General features: G+C 38.9%; 2 protein-coding genes across 8 annotated transcripts in view; one reads left to right on the top strand and one right to left on the bottom strand.

Annotated features, from left to right (window-relative positions):
- SON (SON DNA and RNA binding protein) overlaps positions 1-3,513 on the bottom strand; it is a 32,354-nt gene extending 28,841 nt beyond the window's left edge. For all 5 annotated transcript variants that reach the window (XR_004298461.1, XM_032396964.1, XM_032396965.1 and 2 more), the window contains exons 1-2: positions 3,330-3,513; positions 92-258 (exon numbers count right to left, since the gene is read on the bottom strand). Coding sequence is in view for 4 of the 5 variants with exons in the window: in XM_032396964.1 (XP_032252855.1) it covers positions 92-258; positions 3,330-3,406 (244 nt within the window). In the remaining variant the exon portion in view is untranslated. The remainder of the gene's footprint in view (positions 1-91; positions 259-3,329) is intronic.
- GART (phosphoribosylglycinamide formyltransferase, phosphoribosylglycinamide synthetase, phosphoribosylaminoimidazole synthetase) overlaps positions 2,990-18,755 on the top strand; it is a 31,069-nt gene continuing 15,303 nt past the window's right edge. The window contains exons 1-11 of one of the 3 annotated variants that reach the window (XM_032396969.1): positions 2,990-3,080; positions 6,935-7,120; positions 9,453-9,548; positions 9,996-10,170; positions 11,248-11,359; positions 12,309-12,377; positions 12,890-13,015; positions 14,540-14,627; positions 14,854-14,939; positions 15,339-15,507; positions 18,027-18,258. In XM_032396969.1, coding sequence (XP_032252860.1) covers positions 6,976-7,120; positions 9,453-9,548; positions 9,996-10,170; positions 11,248-11,359; positions 12,309-12,377; positions 12,890-13,015; positions 14,540-14,627; positions 14,854-14,939; positions 15,339-15,507; positions 18,027-18,258 — 1,298 coding nt within the window. In that variant the 5' untranslated portion in view covers positions 2,990-3,080; positions 6,935-6,975. Of the gene's footprint in view, positions 3,081-4,414; positions 4,522-6,934; positions 7,121-9,452; positions 9,549-9,995; positions 10,171-11,247; positions 11,360-12,308; positions 12,378-12,889; positions 13,016-14,539; positions 14,628-14,853; positions 14,940-15,338; positions 15,508-18,026; positions 18,259-18,755 lie in introns of those variants that run through there. The other 2 variants (XM_032396968.1, XM_032396970.1) reach the window with 2 other exon arrangements.

The raw sequence follows: 18,755 nt of genomic DNA, 5'->3' as shown, positions 1-18,755 counted from the left end.
AAATTTTTAAATACCCTGTAGTAAAAAAATAATACTGTTAACTATTTAAAAATCTTAAAGTTTTTGAGACCGCTGATTATCTCCAGCTTACCTGGCTTATATCGTAGTTCTGTATCTAAGACCCCAGAAAGTACTTCCTCTATCTTCTGAACTATTTCTTCATTTGGGAGGCTCCTGGCAGAGGCAGCTGCATCACCTGCCTGGTTTCCTTCATTAGGTGTATTTGTTTCACCATTGAGCTGGCCTTCACTTCTTCCACTTGACAAGAAAAGTTATCAAAATTCATTAATACTTTTACCACACCATATAATATTTATAACTCAACTGATTAGAATAATCTTACATTGTTCACACATTTCAACATTTTGTATTTCTTTCAGATGATACTCAACAGTGCTTCCTTCACCCTATCTACTTAAAGTTGGTACATTTTCACTTTTACACAATCACTTAATTTTCAGAACTATGAAAGCTAAGAAAAAAAGTCTTTAAAACAGCTAAGCTTTTTAAAAAAATAATAAAATATTCCCAGAAATTTATACTGATTTAGATGTGAGTTACTTGTATATTTATCTCAGGGAAGAAAAACTATAAAGATCACAATCACAAATCCAAAGAAAGATATACTACCTAACATACATGGTATAATATACCATTCTAACATTATGATAGAAACTACAACCACAATAAAACCACACCTGTGCATGGATCACAATCAACATCAACAGTATCAAGGAACGGTTACCACTGACACATTGAGTAAAAAGGGTAAATTGTAGCCTCTGATCAGGTTTAGACTGATCAAAGTTACTGAAATACCATAAAGTTTAAAAAGAAAAATACATTTATACAATTTTTACCCACTGATCAAGAATCCTGATATTTTCTGTTCAAAAAAACTCATGGAAAACAAATGACATTTATAATAACAGTAAATTAACATAGATGGTTTAATGCGTTTTCAATTAACAGGACCAGAAATCTTGACGTGAGAGGCATGTCATTTACCTAGTAATTTTTACTATTTTTGTGTAAGTAAATAAAATTGTTTTGAAAAATAATTTCAACACATTCAATTTAATTAAAATTAGCTAACAAAACAAATCAATTATGATCCACTACCTGATAAAAGTCTCAATGGTCAAAAATCAAAAAAAAATTTTCAGTAGTTGTTATTTGGGAACACTTGATTTTCTAACACGAGTCACGTAACATTAACATTTACTACTAATAAGAATCATTGGGTTTACATTTCTTAACTCAATTAATCCTAACACAACTCTGGGATTAGCAGTATCATTCTGATTTTACAAATGAGGAAAATGACACACAGAAAAAACCTAACTAAAGTTCACATAACTATTATTAGGTGAAGCTGGTATTCAAAACCAGAGCTCCTACTCTTAACCACCACATATATGTAATAGGTATCTTAACTACTTAAACATCAGCGTCCTTACCCAAACTGATATATATAAAAACAGATGGGGAAATATGGCAAATAAAGCTCACTGAAATGACAAATAAGCCAAAATTTTGTTTTTAGACCACTAATGTATTACATATTAGTTGACAAACTAAATATTCTTCTAATAAGTTTATCTAATACTCTTTTTAGACTTTTGTTTCTGGATCTCTTTTACACTCTTCCTAAGCACTTACACATACATGATCACATTATTAGGGCATTTTAAAACTCAGAGAAGCACAACTTTAAAATCTGTTAAAATAATCATCTTACAGCTATCAGATATTTATCTCAGTTACTGAAAAGGGATGAAAATTTCAAACCACCTAAATATCCAACAATACATTCCTACAACAGAAGTCTATGAAGGCATTAAAAAAAGTCCTAAAAGACAACCGAGAATGTGAAAAAGGTAAGCTTGTTCATGATCAGGTGAAAAAACAACACAAGATCACACTTCACAAAATATTTTTGTGCATCTATACACACAAGGAAAAAAATGAAAGAACATAAAAAACATTATGTGGTGGCTTTTCAACTTTCTCATTTTTTCTAAAATTTTTACAATAAAACACTTGTTTTTCAAATACAGAAACTGATTTTTAAAGGTATAAAAGACATTACAATAAACACAATCCTCGCTTGAAACTATCAAAGGTTGCAGAAAAATCATATTCCTTTACCTCTGGACTTTTCTCATCATCTAAAATCACTAACATAGAACAAAATTTTAAACAGCCTTGAAATGAGTGAGCGGATATATTTCCTACTTAAACAATATATCCTGCAAAAGTAGTAATTTTGGCGATACTACATTCCATTGCCCCAATAACGCTATGTTAATTTCAGCGCTTAATTTACAATTGCGCTTTCGAATTCACGTATTGCTCTTACTCTCAACTTTTAAAATATAACTAGCAAAAACATTTGAACCCGGAAAAAATATTTACGTTACATAAAGCAAAAATACTCAAAGACAACCACGAAACAACGAGACCAACACCATTTTCCTTTCTCGGTAAACAGCTCTTTGGAAATCTCTTCCTGTTCAAATTTTGTGGAACCAAGGGTAAACTACGTAAAGTCTAAGAGCAACGGCAAAAGTAGCGTGTTGGTCATACATGTCAATTGGGGCGGGAGTAGCAAAAAAAAAAGAAAAAAAGACCTAAACACAAAGCCTACTATCTACTTGCCAAATTGAAAGATTACTAGTAATTCCAAGTTCCCTTCCATCCTCACCTCAAACATCTCGTCAAAGTACCTTAACATTAATTTGTTAGCAGCTTTAACTTCAATTTCTAATCCATTAGAATGCTGCCTGGTGGAAGCCACAGGACACCAGGGCCCAAATAATCTAATTAAAGGATCCCGACCCCCCAAATGGTCCGAAGCGTGCAATAATAAAGCGGATTTAAGATTACTCAAGAAACGGCCGTTAGAGACCCTTTCCGGTCATAGGCACCGGCCGGCGAAATCCGCGGAGGCGGAGAGGGGGGAGGGGAAACGCGGCGGCGGCGGAGGAGGAGCTGAGGAAGGAACTAGGCCCGTCTCTGGTGCACAACCAGGCCTACAAGTAGCTAAAAAGGAAGAGATGACCAGACGGGAAAAAAGAGTAAGCATCTTAACTCGGTTCTAGAAGAGAGAGTCTGGGGCTACCTCGGAAAAGGCGAAGTTCCTCGCTGGAAAGGGAGGGAGCGGATGGGGGGAGGGGGGAGGGCCCGGAAAATGGATCCCAGGCCCAGGCGGGGCTGTAGCGGGGCCTGAGGCGAGGAACGACAGCGTCTCTGTAGAAAGGTGCTGTGGAAAGCTACACGGGGCCCTATCGGTCCCTTAGGAGCAGAAGAGTCTGGGAAGCGTTTACCTGGAAAGCTCCTGTTGAATTTCCCGGAATTTACTGACCACGAAAGACCTAAAAATCTGCTCGATGTTGGTCGCCATGGCGTCCGCTCCGTTCTCTCAACTCCTCCTCGCTAGTCCTCCAGGCTCCCAGCATGCCTCGGGAGGAGGCGCAGCGGCCAATTCCGTCTTTCGGCGTCCTGATTGGCTTCTGTGGGAGCGTCCAGACCGGCACGCTCCGCCGCTGGGCCAATCAGTGAGCACGGCCCAGTTCTCCTCCGCTGTTTCTGAGCGGCTGGGGTAGAGGTGCTGACGTTTGCGCCGCGCACGACTATGTCCGCCATGTTAGTGACTGACGCAGGCGCCATTACAGGAGAAGTCTCTTCTGAGACGACTGTGTCAGCTTGTTAGTCTCCCAACAGTGTTTGGGGAGCCTTAAGAGGGTTACTAAATGCTCAAGATTACATAGCATGACAAAAGGAAGCAAGAAGGGCTACGTAGTTTGATACGGGGCCTCCGCCGTTTCTGGGTGGCGCCAAGTTGTGTTTTGGCAGGGAGATGCATCCGGAAAAGCATTAATCAGCGCCCGCCTCCACAGTGATGCGAATAAGAACACGTTTTTACCCCCATCTTTTCCCCATGGCACCCCATAATCGCTTCCCCCCCACCCTTTTTTTAAGCACTAGGCCAGAGGTCCTAGGCAGCGTGCGGTTCAAAGTCTGCGCATTCTAGTCTCGTCGGGATACTAAGCGGGTCGGAGACTTTCCGCAGTAGCTGGTCAGCTCTGACTCGTTACCAACAATTAGCTAATCGTGGGTTTAGCATTTTGGCCCTCCCCTTTCACAGAGCTCTAAAGGCTCCTGAGGAGGAATAGAGACGTTACGTGGCTCCGAATACTACAGTGATAAACGCGCAAGGTCCTAGTAGCTTTACTGTGGAGTAAGCGAAGGCCGCGCACAAGAGCCAAAGGCAATCACACTTGATTACCTCGCTGCGGACACCACGGGCCGCGCGCTGACCAATGGGGTGGCGCACCCGGCCGCGGGGCGGGGCGGGGCGGGCCGGGGCGGGGCGGGCGAGGAGAGGCGCGCGCCGGATTGCGCTGGGCCGACTTCCGGCGCGCGACGGGCGCGCGGGCTGTGAGCGCGCCGACGAGCGTGCCAAGTGCGAGCGGCGGAATCGCCCTGTGCAGGTGCAGAACCCTTCTCCGGTTTTAAGTAAAGTACATTTATGCTTTGATTTGGGGATTTAATATCAGGAATTGGATGAAACTGTAGAAACTGGTTTGGCTGTAGGAATTCTCGTCTTGTTTTTAAATGCCGTGGGTGGGGGTTGGCCATGTGCTTTTCACCTCTTTTAACTGAGGTGTACATTGGATCTTCCACTTTCCCTGCCTTATAAAATGTCGGGCCTTTTTGTATCTTTATGCCTTTTTAAGGTCCTAACCCTGAATTGCATATTTTCTCTTTATGCACCCAGTCTGTAGCCTACTTAGTCCACTTTTGTGATTGGTTTCTGCTGTATATTATTCACCAAGTCCTTTGCAGTGGCTTTACGTGGCTTTTATTCTCGTTTTTAGTTACCCATTTAGATGACTGAGGCCCACGAAGGTTAAGTTCCTCAGGGTATCCCAGCTAGTAAGGGACAGTCCCAATCCAAACCAAAGCACTTTGGAGGCCAGGCCTCCTAACCACTCCTGGTGTGGATTCCTTCAGGCTGAGGGCTAACGCTATTTCTGTGATCCACGGTAGTAACTAGGACAGTTTCCCTTCAGTGCCTCTCCTATTCAAATTAAGTGTATTTTTTCCCTAGATTTCAGAAAAAAACTCTGCTTATTTCAGGTATTTCAATACACGTGGCAAGTCTTTTCCATTAAAATAGCTTTGCCTCTCTGAGACAATAGGTTAGCAAATTTTTTTTTCTTCAAGTTTTCAGTGATCATAATCTCATTTGTTAAGAGTATCTGAAGCACAGTTGCACACATTGGAATCCAGGCTTTACTTCCTGTTAGATATGTGACCTACAGCAAGTTATTTAACCTGATTGGACCTCAGTTTCTTCTCTGTAAAATGAGGTGGTTATAGTATCTGCCTCACAAAATTCTTAAGATTAAGTGAAGTAATTCGTGAAAAGTATTTAGAATAGCATCTGGCACAAAGTAAATGCTCAAAAATTGTTTTTTGTATTATCATCTTAGATTTAAGTATAATCCTAGCATCACACAAGAAGTTACTGATTTCAGTTTGCCTTCTACATGATGGAATGCCTTCTAGAGATTAGTAAATTAGTGTGACAAAGTATTCCTTTGGCTTTTCATTCCTGTTAGTATTTCTTCCTGTCCCTAATGTATGAATTTATGTAAAAGTAACAAAATATGAAAACATTTACTACTGCTGAGTGTCAGAAATTATATTAGCTGTTTATAAATGTCATTTCCAAAAAATGTCATTTCAGTTAACCCTTAGGTAGCCTCTTAAGGCAAGTTCTCCTATTTCCATCTTTTAAGATGTAAAGAAATTGAATTAGAGATTGTAAGAGCTTAGCCAAGGTCACACTGCTCACTTGAGTTAAGTGTTGCATCCATCCTGCTAAGAATCAAATGCCAGAGCCAAAGTGAGACATGTTCAAGTTTGATTTTGCCTTCTCTACCAACTTCCTAACATATTACACTGACTTCTTAAATCAGGAGTCAGCAAACTATGCCCCGCCCCCCCCACCTGTTTTTGTACATTTCACCAAATAACAATTTTTGCATTGTTAAATGGTTGGAAAAAAGGAAGCATGATATTTTTATGACATGTGAAAATTATATTAAAATTACAGTGTCCATAAAGTTTTATTGAAACACACTCATGCTTATTTTATGTAAGCTTCTGGTAGCTTCTTATCGCTTGGAGCAGAACATAGGCAAACTATGACCTACCGCCCACTGCCTATTTATGTAAGGTTTTACTGGACATTGCCATGTTAATCCATTTCTATATTGTCTATTGCTGCTTTTATGACACAGCAGCAGAGTTGACTTGTTACTTATAGAGATTGTATGACTCTCAAAGGTGAAAATATTTACTATGTGGTCCTTTTACAGGTCCCAGTCTTAAATATTTCTTTCAACTTATAATGTTAAAGTCTATTATTTATAGTATCACAAGGCTTAAAAGCAGGTACTTTAAATTTGGGGTCTAAATTTGCAATATTAGGATTCATGTTTAACTGAGGCTTGATGATTATAAATCTTTTAAAAGTGGAAAAGTGAAGCCTAAAGAAGGATGATTATTCATAGGAGATTTTTTTTCCCCCCCAAAATCAGGTTAAGTCACCATCTCATTCCTTAACCTAGCTCTAGGCGGGTCTGCCTCATTTTTAAAATACCTCCCTTGGGGCCCCTGGCTGGCTCAGTTGGTAGAGATGCGACTCTTGATCTCAGGGTCGTGAGTTCAGGACCCACGTTGGGTGTAGAGATTACATACATGCATACCTCCCTAATCCTTATGAAGTATAGTCGTCTCAAATTAGGAGTCCTAATTTTTCACAAATGAATCTTTGGAATATTTATATTTAAATATTTAGAAATTGTGATTTCTAAAGTATGTGCATTCTGAAATAACAACTGTGGCTTTCTTTTTGCAGCTTTTATTTTCCTTTTGAATTCCTGCTTTGCAAACAGAGCAATGGCAGCCCAAGTACTTGTAATTGGCAGTGGAGGAAGGGAGCACACACTGGCCTGGAAACTTGCACAGTCTAATCATGTCAAACATGTGTTGGTTGCCCCAGGAAATGCAGGCACTGCCTGCTTGGAAAAGATTTCAAATACTGGTAATCCTCTTTTAAAGTGGAGAGTAATTGTTAATAATTGTAAATGATAAACTGTCAACTATATCTGTTCTTTATAAGGTCAATAGCTATTCAGATCTGAATGTTTTTCTTAACCTTAAAATTTATGTGGTAATTTGAATACTTGCCTTATGTTGTAAATTTTAGGTATCTTGTTCAGAGTGTGGCATTTCTTTATCTTAAATTACTTTAAACCTTACAAAATACACCCATTGAAAAGGTCACAAGTGCCTGAGGTTAAAGCAATTTGATGTGTATTTTTGGAAATGAAAAGTTGAGCAGTGCTAGTAAATGTAAGTTTTGGCAATTCTGAGTCCATAATAGACCTCAACCTTTATCTCTTTCACTGGCAAAAGTGAAAAAATGATCAGTTCTTACGCTACATTAAATTCTTTAGTGGCTTCCTGTAGTACTTAGTAAAACTCAAACTCCTTAACATTCCTTTCAAAGCCCTTTGCAATCTGGCTTCTGCCTGACTTTCCAGCCTAATATTTTATATCCTTTGTTTTCTTTTCACTATGTTCTGTCCATGCAGTCCTGCCAGTTTCCCAAACAGAGCTGCCTTGAATTTGGTATTTGTTTGTTTCCACCCCTAGCATGACTGGCTCCTCATCATTCAGGTCTTAGTTTATGTGTTATCTCCTCAAAGAGGTCTTTCCTAAAGTTTCTACGTAAAGCATGCCCACCCCATTTCATTTGTTTCCAATCATGAACAATTATATGTATTTACTTTTATTATTTGTGTATCTTTTCTATTGTGTATTTCCTATCTTCATTTCCTTGCTAGAGCAAGCTCTAGAATGTAAGCTACATGAGGGCAAGGAACACTTCTGTCTTGTTTTTGCATCGTGTGCATCATGCCTGGTACCCTATATGGCACTTTATGGAGAAAACATAGACCCAACAAGCCACAAATTGGAAGAAAATAATTGCATACATAGGACCAAAATAATAAAGAAAAAGATAAATAATAAAGTATCTGCTTCCCTGGGATCTTAGCTCTGTGGGTGAGGTATTATATGCATTTATTGAAGAATTGGTACATTCTATCTAGATGTAGTTGATGTTATACAGGCCAGCCCATGAAAATCTCCCAGGATTGCCATGAGACTGCTACCACTTGCAGCAACAGGTTAGGTGTGTCCTCTTTTCTCTTGCCACTCTCTGTTGTACAGAGGTTGTTGGCTCTGCTCAGCCCAGTTGTATTTGCAGGTACTAACCCAGAGTGCATGGTACTCCATCCTTAGCCTACTCAGGCAGCTCCTATAGATTGAGAACTCTACTCTTTCTGCACTTATCCCCAACACATCACAAATGTCACAGAGTAGTTTAAGACTTCGGACAACTTAAGAATGGTGGTCCAGGTACAGTGAAGCAGGAGGGTGCCTATAGAACCAACACATCAGTATATGGTTGATCCTGCTGCTAGTTATTTAGAATTCCATTGAGAACATTTTCCTGGCTTATAGATTGAAGTAAGCTAGGTTACTTCATTCAGGGGGCGCCTGGGTGACTGAGTAGGTTGAGCATCGAACTCTTGGTTTCCGCCCAGGTCATGATCTCAGGGTCATGAGATCTAGCTGTGCTTTGGGCTCTGCGGGGAGTTGAATTCCCCTCTCCCTCTGCCCTCCATGCCCCCCCACTCCCACCCCCCCACCCCCCGTGCTCCGAGCGCGCACGCTCTCTCTCTGAAATAAATCTTTAAAAATAAATAAAATTGTCATTCAGTTCTTAGCTTACCCATCTCTGCACAAAGACCCTTCCAGCTCAACCAGAAATAGCCTCTCAGTTCACCTGATATCATGAGATTTGCCTAATTTGTTCACACTTGGTTTGTTTTTGTTTTGTTGTTGTTTTTTTGTTTGTGCTTGCATATTTATTACCAAACATTCCCATATAAGCATCCTAAGCATAGGGACTCTATCTTAACATCTTAACTCAGTATCTACCACATAGTGGTTCTCAATAAATCTTGAGTAAATGACATTAAAAGGCAGTTTCTTAGTATATTCTGTGGAACATTTTTTGTTTACAATCAGTGTGACATGAATACCATAGTCAAGATACTTTAATACCTCTTTGGGAAACTTCCTGGTATTTTCATCTAACTAGCAATAGTAATCAAGGACTGAGCTTTGTTGGTTAGCCTAATGTAGTATGCTCTGAATTTCCCATGGTAAAACTATCATCTGACCCCATAAAAGAAAACTAAGAGTTAATAAGCATTTCAAAGTATAGTACTTATTTTTCAGCATGACTGTTAATTTAAAGAATGTTTGTATCAAGTGAGGTGGGATGTTTTTTCTATTCACAGCCATCTCAATCAATGACCACACTGCCCTTGCTCAGTTCTGCAAAGATGAGAAAATTGAATTCATAGTTGTTGGACCAGAGGCACCTCTGGCTGCTGGTAAAGTTCGTTTCTATTTATTGTTACAGTATATGAAATGCCAACAGGAGCTTAGAGATCCTCTAAGCCAATTCATTTTGCAGATGAGGATTTCTACTTTCATACCACATTGGAAAAAGAGCTTTCACCTTCTTGAAATTTATGGATTCTACATTTTTTCCCTGACACAATAATGTGATGAATGAAAGAGCACATTTGCAACTGTGGAAAATATTTTAAATTTTTATATTCTGCTCTGTTTTGGTGTCTTTGACTCTAACAAATAACTTTTGCTGGATTTGAATCACATGTTAGTAACGTTTTTGTTTATATCCAGTACACAACATGAAAAACTTATTCTCTGCCACTACTCATCTGCCTTATGTCAGTGTAGATTTAGTCTAATCCTGATTCTTCAGAGTCAAAAAACACCTTGGTTCACCTAAAGCTGCTCATTTCCATCAATAGGAATTGTTGGGAACCTGACATCTGCAGGAGTCCGATGCTTTGGTCCCACTGCAGAAGCAGCTCAGTTAGAGTCCAGCAAGAGATTTGCCAAAGAGTTTATGGACCGACATGGAATCCCAACTGCACGGTGGAGAGCTTTCACCAAACCTGAAGAAGCCTGCAGCTTTATAATGAGGTAGCTAGAAGACTGCCTGTGAGGGGCAGTTGTTTTGTTAGAATATTTAAATATACAGGTCACTTTTGTGTCACAGGTTTATAGTAAGATAATCATGGGGGGAAAACTCATGCTGTGTAGGTTGCCTTTTTCCAACATCAAAATAAAATGGGACTCTATGCATGTATAGTTGTACAATCTTGTGGCCTTGCAGAAAGAAGAATATTTTTAATACTGAAGTGTTTCTAGGGGAAAAGATGTATTTGGTTTAGCAATCTTGCACTCCTCTTATGGTCAAACTAACAAACACAGTGGCATCTTACAACATAAAGGATACTGATTCTTTCATAAATAATTAACTGGGTTGAAGAATCATCACTTGGCCTTCTGCCATTGCCATGTAGATCTAAATCTTAAGACTAAACATTCTTGTTCTCTGTTATATCAAAAATATGAAGCAATTAATGAATGATGGTAGACACATGCCTTTGCCCTTTTTTGTTAACTTCTCCCTTTTACCTGGTATGTTTTCCTTTTAGTTGAGTCAATTTCATTCTTTATTTATTCATTCTTCATCCTACAGGGTTTCTTAGACAATGAATGTTATTATTTCCTTGTAGCCAGATGCCTTGGGTAAGTAACAATTTTGTTACTTACTTTGGGTAAGTCTCCTTCTAGATCTCCAGTCCCACGGGACAGAAGAAATTACCAAGGACAGTTTCTTCTGTGTACTTCCAAAAATGACTTGTGTATCCATGCTTATGATGGTCTTATACAGTCACATTTTCTACTGGAATGAGTATAATCCACTGCTTTGTTCTTAAGGATCCTTCCATACTTCTTTTTTCTTCCAAAGATGTTGCCTGTATGATCTCATGATAAGTGAGAAAAGCAAAATTGTATGTACCATATGATCATAACTATAAAGGAATACATAGAAAAAAAGTCCCGGTGGGAAGTATATCAAAATGGTGTTGGTATAAGTAATTTTTTTTCTGCTTTTTGGTGGTTGCTATAGCACATCATTACATCTCAGAGCACTTTAAGCTTTTGAATTTAAGGATTTATTGGATGTTGAAGATTACTCTGTCTTCACAGTGCAGACTTCCCTGCTTTGGTTGTGAAGGCCAGTGGTCTTGCAGCTGGAAAAGGGGTGATTGTTGCCAAGAGCACAGAAGAGGCCTGCAGGGCTGTGCAGGAGATCATGCAGGTAGGTGGTTCCTCTGGAAAAGTCACACTGTGTTGGATACTCCTTAAGTTTATGAAATGTTGCTCAAGATAAGGAGAACCTGTCTAGCAAACACACAGGTAAGTTGTTTTTTTATAATACCATGTATTAAAATCCATCTCTATAAAAGGGTTTTTGCAGATCTACACTGATGGCTAAACCACCATGCTATTCTTTGGAAGTAAGTTCTAGCATGCTTTGTTGTCTGCTACGGAAAGGTAGAAAATCCTCAGACTATGGAAATTCAAATTCTCAACCGTCCATGGAGACAAAAGTATTTGTCCTTAGTGTCCCAGGTCTAAGAGAAGTGAAGCAATGAATTAAGATACTTTTCTTTTACCATCCATCTTGGTGGTTTTTCACCCTTACAGAAATCTATTTTCAAAGGCATTCTCTAGTATAAAGGTAGCAGGCAAGCATATCATAATTATAATCAGACATAAGAATTAAGTGGTAAGGGTGAAAATATCTTTTTCTATTACATGATTGGAAACTGGAAAGCCAGATCCCCAGAAAAGTGTTAATGATATTGTTCATTTCATCTGTACCAGTGCTGGCTCTGCATTATTGCCACTTGTCAAAGTAGGAAACATTCATATGGGGCACCTGGCTAGAGATTACTAAATAAATAAATAAACTTTTAAAAAATTAAAGTTTATTTAAGTAATCTCTACACCCGATGTGGGGCTCGAACTCCTGACCCCAAGATCAAGAGTCACATGTTCTTCCAACTGAGCCAGCCAGGCGCCACAAATAAATAAACTTTAAGGAAAAAAAAAAGGAAACATTCATATGTTCCTTTGAGGCTCTCAGAAAAGGAAGAGGAAATTACAATACTAGTGAATTGGTTCATAATACAAATGGTGAAAAATGACAACAGCCCATTGAGTAAATATTAAAAGCTTTCTTTTTTTTTTTAATGTACAACAAGGATAGAGCTTATGGAGCAGCTGGAGAAACAATTGTCATTGAAGAACTTCTTGAAGGAGAAGAGGTGTCTGTATGTATATCCATCTTTTTGGCTTTTATAGAGTAGGGGAAGCTGTATTATATACTCCAGTGATAATGGAGTGAGCCCCAGAAAGACTTGATTTATTCTGGTTGCTTCATCTGAAAGCATAAACCCAGCACTTACAAAGGAATTTGTATATGTTTAGTATTTTGGATGCAAGTGAAAAAAGGAATTTATCATCTTTTAATCATGCCCTGTGTATCAGTAGAGGACTTGGATTTTTATCCCATATTATTTAAGGGGGGTAAGGTTGAAATACTTCACTTAGAGAGTAGCCTGACTTTTTTTCCTAATTGGCTCAAGAATTACAGATCCTTCAGAAGTTAGAATGTTCTGATTCTTGATGTAGATAGCTTAGGCTTATTTATGTTTCAACTCACTTTAAAAAAAATTTTTTTTTCCTGAGAAGAGTTAAGGTACATATGGTTCCCCTCATTAAATTTTTTTTTTTTTACTTTTTTGTCATTTAAGATAAGTGGACTATTTTCTTTCCTCTACAGTGTCTGTGCTTCACTGATGGAAGGACCGTGGCACCCATGCCCCCAGCACAAGACCATAAGCGATTGCTGGAGGGAGATCATGGCCCCAACACAGGGGGAATGGGAGCCTATTGTCCAGCACCTCAGGTACTTCCCGCAGGCCCAGCTGAAGTTCAGTAGTCATTGTTTAAGTCTTCTCAAAGAGCTCTTGGACCATACTTTTTTGTCTGTTTTCTGTACATGATATTACTAATCAGCAATTTGGATTTCCTGTTAAATGAAAAGTATCTCTTCTAGCCTCACTCTAAAACAAACCTTTTCTAAAGTCTGAAGAATTAAGTATGGATTGAACAGATCCTTCTAGGTCTTGCTCTCTACACGCTGTATTTAACCCATGAGAGCCAATTACAGTATAAAATTATTTTTTATTCATCTTTGGATATCCAAGGTCCAACACATAAGTGCTTAATAAGTGTGTGTGTGTCTGTGTGTATGAGACAGAGATGAATTGAGAACCAAGTCAGACTATAATTTGTTTTTATGGTCTCTGTACTTCATGGCGGGTACATAAAGTATGTTTCCAAACAATTTCTGGATAGTTTTTATAAGAAATCTGCATCGGGTGTCTTATAAGTAGAACTAGTACTTCAGAAACTCACCCATTCTTTTCATTTATGATAGTCAGTGGTTGTTTATGCTGATAATATAGTGCCTTGTACACATTTTTCTTAATTAAGAGATTAAAAACTGGATTTACTTTAAGCTGTAAGTATTAAAACTACTATTTGGTAAAAGTGATTTTAGTTTAAGAACCATCTCTAGGGGCACCTGGCTGGCTTAGTCGGTGGGGCATGTGACTCTTGGTCAGGGGGTTTTGAGTTCAAGCCCCACTTTGGGTGTAGAGATTACTTAAAAATAAAATCTTTGAAAAATAAAATATATTTTTTTTAAATTATCTCTTAAGTCTAATTTTTACAATTAAATTTATAAACTCTCAGATTCTTTATCAGCTTATGAAATAGGCATAGATATACCAGAAGGATACAAAAGGGCCTCAAAGTGGTAGAGGAACTTTTTTCATTTTTATTATTATGTTTTAGGAAACTATTTTTAGTGAGTTTTAAGTGTGTACATGTTTGAGAATCTATAGGTTTAGTAGTAAAAGGTGATTTAACATTTAGTCCTGAAATGGCAGTGGACGCTGATCAGTAAATATATAATCTAACTTCTGCTTATGATAATTTTTTTCCCTCAGAAGTCGTCTTTCCTATTTTATAAGAATAAGACTACTTACTTGATAGAGTCAATGTGAGGGCTTTAAAAGCTTATGAATTTAAAGTGCTCAGCCTAGCACTTTAAAAAATAATCGTTCTCACTATCTCCTTTGATTGTCCCATATAGTACTGCTTACAAGATTTTTTTTTTAAGGATTTTATTTATTTATTTGACAGAGAGAGACAACGAGAGAAGGAACATAAGCAGGGGGAGTGGGAGAGGGAGAAGCAGGCTTCCCACGGAGCAGGGAGCCCGATGGCGGGGCTCGATCCCAGGACCCTGGGATCATGACCTGAGCCGAAGGCAGACACTTCACCGACTAAGCCACCCAGGCACCCCATGATTTTTTTTTTTTTAATACCCAGTTACATTTAAATGTTTGTGTATGTTCCCCAGGTTTCTAAGGATTTGTTCCTGAAAATAAAAAATACCATTCTTCAGAGGACAGTGGATGGCATGCAGCAGGAGGGTATGCCATACACAGGTGAGCACATCGATGTCATTGTGGACATTATTCTTAGAGTGACTTTACACCTTGACAAAACTTCCCCAGTTTCTCTTTTTTCACCACCTTTTAATTGACGACTCTTGTAACTTTTGCCATAGTTAGTGCAGAACCTCGAGTATTAGTAACTTATATTCTAATTTTCAGTCACAGTACAGTGTTTTCATTATAGTTTGGTTTTGTTTTTGTTTCCTTTTCAATGAAGGTGTTCTCTATGCTGGTATAATGCTGACCAAGGATGGCCCAAAAGTTCTGGAGTTTAATTGCCGTTTCGGTGATCCAGAGTGCCAAGTGGGTAATACTTAAAGATAATATACTTTGTAGATGTGTGTTTTTTTGTTTTGTTTTTTTTTAAGATTTTATTTATTTATTTGACAGAGAGAGACACAGCGAGAGAGGGAACACAAGCAGGGGGAGTGGGAGAGGGAGAAGCAGGCCTCCCGCGGAGCAGGGAGCCCGATGCGGGGCTCGATCCCAGGACCCTGGGACCATGACCTGAGCTGAAGGCAGACGCTTAACGACTGAGCCACCCAGGCGCCCTAGATGTGTGTTTTTTAATCTCGGGATTTATCAGCCTCGAAATAATTACCTTTAAGGAATATATGCAAGTTCTGCTGGTGTCTCAGTGAATACGTTGTCTAGGGAGAACTAAAATTTCTCTCAGTTGCCATGTTGATTATGTTTTTCCAGGTGATCCTCCCACTTCTTAAAAGTGATCTTTATGAAGTAATCCAGTCTACCTTGGACGGCCTGCTCTGCACATCTCTGCCTGTTTGGCATGAACACCGCACTGCCATAACTGTCGTGATGGCAAGTAAAGGCTATCCAGGAGACTACACCAAGGGTGTGGAGATAACAGGTGAGGATCTGAGAACAAAAGGGGGAATTACAGTGTGACAAGTGACCAGCGTTACAATAGGCCTTCCTCCCATGCTATGCTTTGCTCCTTTTAGGGGGCATAAGGCCATCAGAAACCTTCCAGGGTTTTTTTAACCATGTTGGATGAGAGTGTGCAAATGTCCAAAATGACATTTTGGACTGTCATCCATTTCCCTTCCTGCACAAGGAAGACCTGTATGGGCCTAGCCAAGTTTCCAGAGTATCACTCAGTGTACCTTTCTCTTCCATCCTCCAAGAGCCATAAAATAAAGGGAACTCATGAGAGTCAAAGTACCATTAGTAGAAACTACATCAGATAAATTTCAGAGGCATGATCACAACTAGACACCCTACCCCCACCTCCTGTGTGCAGCGTACCCCATAGTCACTTGGATGACAGAATTAAAACAGTAAACTATAGCCTTCTCTTCTGTTTCTCTTTATAGGAAGTGAGGCAGTTCTTGTTAAATGATATTAAATAAAACAATGTCTTAAAATGCCAAATAAGTTCTAGTGCCATAAGCCCAAAGGCAGACCTCCAAGGTCCCCAGCAGGCTATAGTTTGGTCTCCCTCAGGACCCTAACAGTGTGTTTGGTTCAAACACCCTAGTTCCTGCCTTGCCCAGACAATAAGTCCTTTGCCCTGTGAAGCCCAGTCGTGGCACCTATGCAGTTAGGAACTGATTGTCTTTTATTTTTATTTTTTTAAGATTTTATTTATTTTTTTGAGAGAGTGTGTGTGTGCGCACACACACGCACACTCGCATGCAAGGCGAGCAGGGAGGGGGCGGAGGGGGAGGAGGAGAGAAAGGGAGAGAATCTCAAGTAAACTCCACACTGAGCATGGAGCCGGATGCAGGGCTTGATTTCACGGACCCTGATACTGTGACCTTAGCTGAAATCAGGAGTGGGATGCTCAACCGACTAAGCTACCCAGGCGCTCCTGATTGCCTTTTAAAATGAACAAAGAGAAGGGGTAGAATCAAGATCACTTATAGTGGTGAAATTTCCCTAAGATTGAGGTGACAAGTGTAATAGTCATTTCTGAGACAGCAATATTAGATATTCCCAATACCAGTAGGTAGTTGGGTACCTATGACTAATGCCCCTGTGTTAGAAAAACATATAGGGAAGACCTGTGTTAACAAATTACCAACTGTGATGCTAAAAGAGAAGTGGTGACCAAAAAAGACAGACAATATATGAGTGGGGTTTTGTGTTTTTTTAATTAAGAGATTATCTTTGTATAAACTGCCCGTGTTGGTCACTTGAGAATATAGAAAATATGGTCTAATTATATCTTAAGTGTAAAATTATATATGAGAGCTTAAAAATAATTCAAAAGAAAATTAAGCTAGGTATTTTAGATTGGGCTTAAAATCAAATTTAAATCAAATTGTTTTAAGATTTTATAATTGTTATATTAGGGAAAAGATTAAGAATATGTTTTGCATTACAGTTATCCTATTGGTTATTTAAAGAAGAAAGCGAGAAAGCGAAAGCAATTTGTATGGCTATGATAAAGAAAAAATTCCTTTACTCATAAGTAAAAGATGTGATCATGTATAGGTTTTATTCATTGATGTTTAGGGATTTTTTTTTCTTTTCTCCCCTTTTAAGTTTTAGTTATTAACGTCCTGTCAGGAGAGAATAACTGTACAGGTGACCCTTGGACAATATGGGTTTGAACTGCATGGGTTTATACCTGGATTTTTGTAGAGTACAGTACTGTAAATGTATTTTTTCTTTCTTATGACTTTGTTAATAACATTTTTTTTCTCTAGTTTATTGTAAGAATATAGTGTATAATATGTAACATACAGAATACACATTAATTGACTGTTTATGTTATGGTAAGGCTTCTATTCAATAGTAGGCTCTTAGTAATTAAGTTTTTGAGGAGTCAAAAGTTACACATGGATTTTGGACTGTGAAGGGGGGTTGGCACCCCTAACCCCGGCATTGTTTAAGAGTCAACTCTACATTTAAGTCTTAAACTTTTTGGACTTAGGTTTTTTTTTTTTTTCTCCCCCATTGAAACAGTAGTTCTTACATGAGATTATAACACAGGTTAATGATAATACAATTACCACCCTAGAGCAGAACAGACTGTTCTAAAGAGAGACGGTCTATTTGCTATCTTGTTGCTTTATTCCTTCCTGATAGGATTCTTGTGAAGATTCATTTAAATGAAATAAAAATCTTATTAAAAAAAACTTGGGGCGCCTGGGCAGTCAGTTAAGCGTCTGCCTTCGGCTCAGGTCACGATCTCAGGGTCCTGGGATCGAGCCCCACATTGGCTCATCAGGGAGTCTGCTTCTCCTTCAGCCTCTGCCTCTGCTCCTGCCCCACTTGTGCTCGCTCACTCGCTCGCTCTCTCCCTCTCAAATAAATAAAATCTTAAAAAAAAAAATAAACTTTAAAAAAAAAACTTATGGAAATTATAAAGCACTTCAGAAGTGCAGACTATTGTTATTATGTAAATGTGCTTTCTTACAGGGTTTCCTGAAGCTCAAGCTTTAGGACTGGAGGTGTTCCACGCAGGCACGGCCCTGAAAGATGGCAAAGTGCTGACTAACGGGGGTAGAGTCCTTACGGTAACAGCAATTCAGGAAAATCTCATCTTGGCCCTTGAAGAAGCCAAGAAAGGACTAGCTGCTATAAAATTTGAGGGAGCCATTTACAGGAAGGACATTGGCTATCGTGCCGTAGCTTTTCTCCAGCAGCCCAGGTAAATTTCTTACCAAGGTGGTTCTAGCACAGCTTCCGAACTGATGTAAATGGCTATATAGAAAATTCTATTAACCTTATATTAAGCCATTCTATAATCTTTTCTCTCAATGGGACTGATCTGATTTTGATTAGCATGTAGTTTGGGTCAAAACTAGTTAGAACGATATTCACATGGGGGCACCTTGGTGGCTCAGTTGGTTAAGCCTCAGCCTTAGGCTCAGGTCATGATCTCCAGGTCTTGGAGTCAAGCCCCACATCAGGTTTCCTGCTCAGCAGGGAGTCTGCTTCTCTCTCTTTCTCTCTCTCCTTCTGCCCCTCCCCACCACTCATTCTCTCTTTCTAACAAAATCTTTAAAAAAAAAAATTCAAATGAAATGGGAAAAGCTTCGTGGTAGCTTTTTGTGTTTGAAAAATTGAGTAAAATCACAGTGATTTAGTAAGGACTTTTTCACATATATTTTAAATATATACAGTCATTTGTCAATTATTCATCAA

Source organism: Phoca vitulina, unplaced genomic scaffold (genome assembly GCF_004348235.1).
Source record: "Phoca vitulina isolate PV1807 unplaced genomic scaffold, GSC_HSeal_1.0 scaffold95, whole genome shotgun sequence".
Lineage (NCBI taxonomy): Eukaryota > Metazoa > Chordata > Mammalia > Carnivora > Phocidae > Phoca > Phoca vitulina.
This window is presented reverse-complemented; position numbering and strand designations above follow the sequence as displayed.